Source organism: Simochromis diagramma, unplaced genomic scaffold, assembly GCF_900408965.1.
Source record: "Simochromis diagramma unplaced genomic scaffold, fSimDia1.1 OVJJ01000596.1, whole genome shotgun sequence".
Taxonomy (NCBI): domain Eukaryota; kingdom Metazoa; phylum Chordata; class Actinopteri; order Cichliformes; family Cichlidae; genus Simochromis; species Simochromis diagramma.
In genome coordinates, this window is record NW_024387245.1 from 25,350,778 (window position 1) to 25,359,889 (window position 9,112).

At 40.0% G+C, this 9,112-nt stretch overlaps 1 protein-coding gene across 1 annotated transcript; it reads left to right on the plus strand.

Annotated features, from left to right (window-relative positions):
• Positions 1-3,839: 3,839 nt before the first annotated feature.
• Positions 3,840-8,799, plus strand: LOC120714605 (deoxyribonuclease-2-beta-like). Its single transcript, XM_040000920.1, has 7 exons — positions 3,840-4,023; positions 4,862-5,014; positions 5,533-5,743; positions 6,138-6,219; positions 7,692-7,856; positions 7,952-8,137; positions 8,314-8,799. The coding sequence occupies exons 2-7, from the start codon at positions 4,923-4,925 to the stop codon at positions 8,745-8,747; spliced, it is 1,170 nt and encodes a 389-aa protein (XP_039856854.1). The 5' UTR covers positions 3,840-4,023; positions 4,862-4,922; the 3' UTR covers positions 8,748-8,799.
• The last annotated feature ends 313 nt before the right edge of the window (positions 8,800-9,112 follow it).

Below are 9,112 nucleotides of genomic sequence, written 5' to 3' on the forward strand. Positions count from 1 at the left end.
TCAGAAAGTTTGTCTCTCTCAGCCTTTCCCCTCCACAGTTCCACCAGTGGAGACAAGGAGATGCGTGTTGGTGAAGTCCTAAAACCAAGGACACTCTGGGAGGCCGCGCGTGTTCCAGCCCCAGACTGTACTGGCAGTGACGAAGAACCAGCATCCTCACAGACGGACAACCTCAGTGGATTCATGCCAGCAGGGTTAAGACCAGCCCAATCGGACCATCTCAGGCGTCGGATCAAGCAGATGACATCTCCGGCGGGCCAACGCCCGGAACCAGAGCAAATAAACACACGGGTAGATGACATCTCCGGCGGGCCAGCGCCAGGATCCAATTCAATCCACATACACACACAATCACTGATTAACACACAACAGTTCTTGTTTCACATTTATGATTTGTCTTTATATTATGTTATTACATTCTGTCTTTATACTATGTTATCATTTCATGATAAAAGGGGGGAACTGTTGTGATATTTTGATACCATGATAGCATTTACAGGATATTGTTTTATAGTGATATCATACATGAAACTGTTACTCAATAAGGCCCATTTACTAGTTGTTTTTCTCTTTCTCTGTGACCCAAGAATTAATGTGTAAGACTCACAGGCTGGTACCCCAAGGTCGAAAACACCACAGAGACGAGACCACTTCCTTACTCCCATCCTCCCTTCCTTATTCTTTAGAAAAGGCTCGTTAAAGGCCAGGTGGTTTGTTTCAGAATTCACTAATGAAAGAACTGTGTATTTTGCTGGGATGATCATAATTTGTAGCTGAACTGATAAACTACACAAAGGATACTTCTCTGCTCACAAGGCAGGAAGACGTTTCCTTATTTGGTCTGTACCGGTTTGAACTGGGAAAACTGACACACGAACCTTTTTTTCCTCTATATAAGCTGTTGTATACTTAATAAACCTTTGAGTCGATTGGGAAGGCAACCTAAAGCAGTCTCTGTTTTCTTGTTCTCCCAAGCTGCTCCCGAGCTCGTACTAACACGCTGAATGGCATACCTGAGTGTTACTTTAAATAATTAGGAATCTTAGAAGGAAAGGACAGAACTCTGCTTATCGCTCGTGCCTTGGAGGGAAAACCGGGATGGACATTTTTTCCTTCAATGATTAAACTGATTATATTCAAAATAGTATATTTAAGCATTTATTTAATTGTATTATTACTGAATAATCCTAGAAACTTTAGAAAAATCATTAATATAGATGAGGAATAACAAGGATCCAGAAATGGAAGCTTGTGCAACTCCACAGAATAATCTGACTTTGCCGAAACAGCTCAAAACACATAAAAACTGACCTCTGTTGAACTTGAACTTTAACCATTTCTACATAATAATGCAATAATATATTTGAGTGACTTCTCCAATAAAATATGATGATCATCAACAGCTTTAGAGAGATCTGTGAACATACTAACGATATATTTTTAAGTGCAGAGACAACTGTGTTAGTCAGGTGACGCAGAACGTGGACTGATGTTTAGAGAAACCAAAAACTGGTGTTCGTAAAGAACAGAATTAGAATGTTAATTAAAAAAATTATAATAACCTTTTATAATATTTTTAGAAACCATGCCAAAATATAAATCTGTCTATATTTATTAAAACAGTGAGGCTCATCTGCATTGAATGGAGGAATAACTTGAGTAAGTCATCAGACCTGTTTTCAAAGGCAAAGTGAAAATGTGAAAATCTTTGAGTAAACTTTGAGTAAACATTAAGAAAACAAAAACACTGTGTGTAATGGCAAGAAATACTTGTTTTACAAAATGTTTTACATTTTTCAGGCACCCATGTAGTTCCTGAAAACTCCAGAAACCTGATTTAAAAACAAACCCTCTCTCATTAAACAAGGGTTCACCTGATGGGTAGCTGGATTATAAAAAGAAAACCATGTAATTAAATACAAATCACCAATCCTGTTATAAAAGGGTAATTAGTTCACACGAGCCTCGTACGTCCTTTGGGCTGAATAGAATAGTTCAAATAATTTGATCAGCTAATGTAAAGACAGTGGCTGCAGGCGTCACAGACCGTGATGGAAGTCAGCACATAAGCTGCATGAATGCATTAAAAGTGCAGCTACAGGGAGTGCAGAATTATTAGGCAAGTTGTATTTTTGAGGAATCATTTTATTATTGAACAACAACCATGTTCTCAATGAACCCAAAAAACTCATTAATATCAAAGCTGAATGTTTTTGGAAGTAGTTTTTAGTTTGTTTTTAGTTTTAGCTATTTTAGGGGGATATCTGTGTGTGCAGGTGACTATTACTGTGCATAATTATTAGGCAACTTAACAAAAAACAAATATATACCCATTTCAATTATTTATTTTTACCAGTGACACCAATATAACATCTCCACATTCACAAATATACATTTCTGACATTCAAAAACAAATCAGCGACCAATATAGCCACCTTTCTTTGCAAGGACACTCAAAAGCCTGCCATCCATGGATTCTGTCAGTGTTTTGATCTGTTCACCATCAACATTGCGTGCAGCAGCAACCACAGCCTCCCAGACACTGTTCAGAGAGGTGTACTGTTTTCCCTCCTTGTAAATCTCACATTTGATGATGGACCACAGGTTCTCAATGGGGTTCAGATCAGGTGAACAAGGAGGCCATGTCATTAGTTTTTCTTCTTTTATACCCTTTCTTGCCAGCCACACTGTGGAGTACTTGGATGCGTGTGATGGAGCATTGTCCTGCATGAAAATCATGTTTTTCTTGAAGGATGCAGACATCTTCCTGTACCACTGCTTGAAGAAGGTGTCTTCCAGAAACTGGCAGTAGGACTGGGAGTTGAGCTTGACTCCATCCTCAACCCGAAAAGGCCCCACAAGCTCATCTTTGATGATGCCAGCCCAAACCAGTACTCCACCTCCACCTTGCTGGCGTCTGAGTCGGACTGGAGCTCTCTGCCTTTTACCAATCCAGCCACGGGCCCATCCATCTGGCCCATCAAGACTCACTCTCATTTCATCAGTCCATAAAACCTTAGAAAAATCAGTCTTGAGATATTTCTTGGCCCAGTCTTGACGTTTCAGCTTGTGTGTCTTGTTCAGTGGTGGTCGTCTTTCAGCCTTTCTTACCCTGGCCATGTCTCTGAGTATTGCACACCTTGTGCTTTTGGGCACTCCAGTGATGTTGCAGCTCTGAAATATGGCCAAACTGGTGGCAAGTGGCATCTTGGCAGCTGCACGCTTGACTTTTCTCAGTTCATGGGCAGTTATTTTGCGCCTTGGTTTTTCCACACGCTTCTTGCGACCCTGTTGACTATTTTGAATGAAACGCTTGATTGTTCGATGATCACGCTTCAGAAGCTTTGCAATTTTGAGACCGTTGCATCCCTCTGCAAGATATCTCACTATTTTTGACTTTTCTGAGCCTGTCAAGTCCTTCTTTTGACCCATTTTGCCAAAGGAAAGGACGTCGCCTAATAATTATGCACACCTGATATAGGGTGTTGATGTCATTAGACCTCACCCCTTCTCATTACAGAGATGCACATCACCTAATATGCTTAATTGGTAGTAGGCTTTCGAGCCTATACAGCTTGGAGTAAGACAACATGCATGAAGAGGATGATGTGGACAAAATACTCATTTGCCTAATAATTCTGCACTCCCTGTAGAGGTGGTGGGAGTGTGAGTTTAAATTGGGACCTCCTTTGGTCTGAGCTTTAATTCTCAAACAGTCTCTATGCCGTACATGTATAGAGATAAAAACAAGCTCCAAAGCAAATAAATACTGCACTTTAGTTCAGTTTATTCTGTTTGTGAGGCACAAAGTACAGATTCATGCTGACTGCTGAAAATCAAACAGCATTTAGTTTCTTCACAAGGTTAAATGACCATAAATGGAGCCTCCGTCAAACCTCTGATCAGCAGCCTGCTGGAGAGGATTTAAGTGAGGGGGAACAGACAAATACACCAAGAGGTGGATAGATCTGAGGTGAAGACCACGCTCTGTCAGAAATACTGAGACGACTGAAGTGGTGGAAGGTAAGAAGCTTCACTGCTCCTGATGTGCTGACAGGGAGGGAAAAGGCTCAGTAATTAAAAGGGCTTTAGCCCAAAAGAAACACTGTGCATGTATCCCAGTATGTGCAGTCTGCACAGCAAAGCTTATTAAAATATGGGGTGGCTGTGTCTCAGGTGGTAGAGCAGATCAGCTACTGCTTGGAAGGTTGATGGTTTGATTCCTGGCTCCCCCAGTCTGCATGCCAAATATCCTTGGGCAAGATGTTAACCCCAACATTTATGTTTATGTTTATGTTTATTAGTTGCACTTGAGTTTAGAAGTGCTTGTATGAGTGGGTGTGAATGGGTGAATGAGGCATGTTGTATACAGTGCTTTGAGTACTCGGGGAGAGTAGAAAAGCACTATATAAGAATCAGTCCATTTACCAAATATGACACAGGGCTTAGGAGGAGTGGGCTCTGGTCTGCATGCCTAAATATCCTCATGCAAGATACAAAACACCACCATTGCACCATTGATACATCCAGAGTATGTGTGTGTGTGAGAATAGGCCAACAAGGTTTGCAGGATATACCAGTGCCCATTTTTCATTCAGAATGAAAGTGCTGCTAATTGAAATTAAATCCACACCTTTAAATGTGAAATACTGAATCATTCAGTGCCAGATTAGCTGAATATTTAACCTTTTGACTTCTTTGTACTTGCTGGACATTTAGATTAGAGGACATGATTCCCTCACAAACTCACAAATATATATATATATATATATATGAGTCCTGAATTAATCCATATTCATAAAAAGGATGTCAGCAATACTATAAAATATCTTTTTTAACCTCCTGAAATTTAATAATTTAGGCAAATAAACTGTTCCTGGAAGGTGCCAACATAAACCAGGTTGTGCTGTGGCTGTTTTACGATGTGGAGGCTCGTGCTGACTCTCACTCTGTTCTTCTTGGGATCTGAGGCCATAGTGACCTGCAGGGATAACAATGATCATGAGGTAGACTGGTGAGGAAACACTTTTATTAAAATCCTTTCTAAGACAGCAATGAACTAATCTTGTCTCACTCTTAACTTGTCACATACTGAGTCTCAGTAAAGCCTGTTTTTATTAACACTGTACAACAGCAGGCATTCTTTCATCCTCATTTTTAATGTGTAGAACAGTACACTAGAGAGCAATAGGAGGAGTGAAACAGACACGAGTGCTTAATGTGAGTGGGTTTTTTAACATTTTAAAACTAAACACTAACAGCAGAGGTAGAGTTGAAAATTTAAAATCAAAATGCAAACAAGTGCAAAAAAACAAAACAAAGAACCAACTCTTTTACTCTGGTTAAAGGTTATATGACTGTGCCGTCTGTCACTTTACCTGCCTCTCAGTGACAACTCTGTTGGAAAATTATGCTAAGGGTGTCCCCTGGGCATCAAAGAAAGGGTTTTAACCAAATGTTTTTAGTGGGAGTCAGTCAGGCTAACATTTATCCTTTTGTCTCTTTTTACATTTTATTTCTCTTTGTGATCAGGTACATCTTATATAAGGCACCAGGAGAGAAGATCCCAGATCCTCAAAATCCTCAAACTAAAATATATCAAAGGGAGATAAAATACATTTACATCGATTCAACACAAAGAGTGGATATGGTACCCGGTACAACTAACTATAAGACCCTCATCGATTCTTCTGCTGCCTTGGGCAACACGCTGAGGCCAATCTTGAAGTCAGTTAAAGACATGGTGAGAGTCTTTGGTTGGTTAAACACATAAAAGACAAAAACCAAGTTACCAGTGAACACTAATCTGTTTCAAAAATAAGTATAATTTTGTCTCTGCAACATGTGTTGCTAAGACTTTTCAGAGAGGATGTGTCACAATGGCAACCAAGAAAATGGAGCTTTAAAAAGTGGCAACTGTTGCATTTTAACCCAAACCTAAAACTACCAAACAGCCTTGTTGCTAAAACCTAACCAGGCAGATTACCTGAAAAACAGACAAAATCTCTGTCTAGAAGCTGGAATTAAAAGGTTGAATGTCATGAGTGTTTCTGCTGTGAGACTGTGTTGTCATGTAGGCCTGCTCTGTATGTTTACTTACAAAGTGTTAATGTAGCTTTTTTTTGCATCATTTGCAGCCACGAAACTTTGGATTCCTCAGTTACAGCGATCAGCCTCCAGGATGTAGTGCCAACACTGACATTTTTGGCCACAGTAAAGGTAAGTAAAGCTAGAGATTGTATCTTTTCACTAAGAACACACTGTCGCGAGTCCATCATATAAGGGAAATACTTGCCATGGTTCTGGGTCTGTTGAGCATTTTTAGTTTATCATATTATTGTGATTCTTTTGGTGATATTGTGAAGATATTGAAGTTTTACAGTTTAGTCTTGAGTTCAGTTCCTTCTGTGTTTCTGAGTTTATTTATATTTCAGGTTACTGGTTGCTTGTCTGTGAGGTTCCTCTTGTGTCGTGTTTTTCTGTGTTTAGCTCCTTCACCCTCTCTGTGTGTATTTCTCACTCTCCCTGTCTTAGGTTGTGTCTCTGTGTTTCTTACCCTTACCTGTTCCTCTCTTTGTGTTTCATCTTTTGTATCTGTTGGTTTACACACGTTTCTGTGTCAAGCCCATGTTTCTTAGTCTATGCCTCAGTGTGTTTCATGTTTTATTTTGACAGTTTTGCATCCTATATTCAGTGTGTTTAGTTTTGCTTCCCCTGTCTCTTTATGTCTAATTTATTCCTGCTGTGTTCTCATGTGCTTCCACTTCCCTTGTCACCCCTCAGTGTTTATATTGTCCCCTTTATCAGTTTGTGTGTTCATCTCGCTACTCCTGTTAGTTTTCTCTGTTGTCAGGGTTCTGGGTCTTGAACTTAACCTTTGAGTTTATATATTTTTGTGTTACTATGGTTCAAGTCAATCCTGTTCTCATGTGCGCTCCTTCCTCCTGGCTATGTGTCTTGTTGTTTGTTATAGTTTGCGTCTTAGTGTTTCCTGTTTTATTTTGACAGTCTCTCATTTCGTGTTTCGTATTGCTTCCCCTGTGTCATTATGTCTATTCATCCCAATTGCATTATGTGTTTAAACTTCCCTCATCACCCTCATGTGTATGTATTGTGTGAGCTTCCCTGTGTTTGTTGTCGGGTTGTCTGTTAACCTCCCCTGCGTCTTCAATTCCCAGATTTCTCCTCCTGTAGTTTTTCCCAGTTCAGGCTTTTGCTAGTTCTTGTCCAGTTTTTGTTATTGTTTGATTTATGTGTTATCAGACACAATAAAGGCTCGCTTTCTGTTCATTTCGATCCTGCCTCTTATTCACTTGCTTTTGGGTTCACACTACAACACACTGGCCACCTAGCCGTGACATCCATGTTCCAGGTTTTTTGGGGTTTTATTTTCCCCATTGTTTGGTTTTTACTCAGTTTATTTATCGTTATCTTCATTTTCACTTTCCTTGTTTGTGCTCCGCCAATAAACAGCTTGCCTTTTGTTAAGACTACATTTTGGGCCCTGCATTTGGGTCCTCATCACACTCCACTCCATGCCATCTGCGCATGCATTTAGGGACAATACTAGAAACAAAGTCTGTTGACTGGTTGAGTCATCCATGAGTGGGCTAGCAAGGAGTAAAGTATTTGATGAATGGGTATCCATTCTACTGTTTAATGACCAGCTGTGTAACTGTTCCGGTTCACAGGGGTTCTGATGGTTGAAAAAAACAATTATGGGGTCTGGCTCTTACACAGCATGCCTCAATTCCCCTTCAGAAGAGACCAAAACAAGTTCTGGCCTGAAAGCGGATTTAAAAATGCTCAGACGTTCATCTGTGTAACTTTCCCCTACGACCAGTTCAAAAACATCGGTAATAAGCACAATTTAAATTCTATACATTTCACAATTTAACCCCCAGAGGTTGATCTAAAGCTCACAGTAAAGATCTCCTTGATCTATTTCCAGGTAATCACCTGCAGTACATCGGAGCTTTTCCTTTTGACTATGATATTCCAAATGATTTCCATCAAGAGCTCATTAAAGCAACAAGATGGGTTCAAGTCAACCCACCAAGAACCTTACAAATGCTGACGTCAAAAGAACATCAGAACTTTTACAGCATTGCTAAACAACAGTCAGAACACTTAACAGGTGAGATGTCTGTATGTATATGAGTGCCAGCTTAAAGGCTAACCTTTTAAATTAAACAAGTGTGGGCCTTGTGTGGGGTTTTTTCAATTTGCTTTTATTTATTTGTTCAATAGTACTAATCAGAATCAGTTTGTAAGAACTGGACAGGATTAAAGGATTCTTGTCGTTTCTTGCAGTTGGAGACCTCTACTTCACCATTGCCCAAGTAATTGACAGTGATGTTGCTGTGCACACCTGGGGCTGCCAGGCTGGACGGGCCCCGTCCTATTGTTCAGACCCCAACCACAGAGTGTACAATATTCAAAATATCAATACAAATACAGGTGTGGGTAGTTGGACTCCTTCAAATGACCATTCAAAGTGGTGTGTGACCAAAAACCAAAACAAACACTGGACCTGTATTGCTGATGTAAACAGGGCTAAAACCCAGTATGAGAGGCGAGGTGGGGCGCTGTGCATTAACAATCAACGAATAAGAGACATGTTCCTGAATTTTGCTGAGCTCACTGAGGATTGTCCACCTACTATACGTCATGGATTCCACATCATGGACATCGACCCTGACTGTGGGCCAAGCCCTGATTTCAGCACTGATACTCGCATGGGCTGAATACAGCTTAACATCACTGTAGAGTTTCCTACTTTTTAATAAAATGCTAAAGGAAAAAAAGTTAGAGACACATTGGTTTAGTCATCACAGTTTGCCTGTTTCTGAAAAGATAAGTATTACAGCATGATTCACCGATTTTATTCTGTTTGATTGTGAGAACAAGATTTTTTTGTGTTGGATAAAATAAATTAATCTGACACCATGATTTGGTTTCTCTTTATCTCTGTTATTAACCCTTTAAAACCGGTCGGAGCGGGCATGCTCTGTTTTGCGTAACTATTTTTAAATCCCGGTAGCTCTGCAACCACGTAAGCTAGCGCAATAATTTTTTTTGCATATGAAACCGGAGGAGTTGTACTTACTTC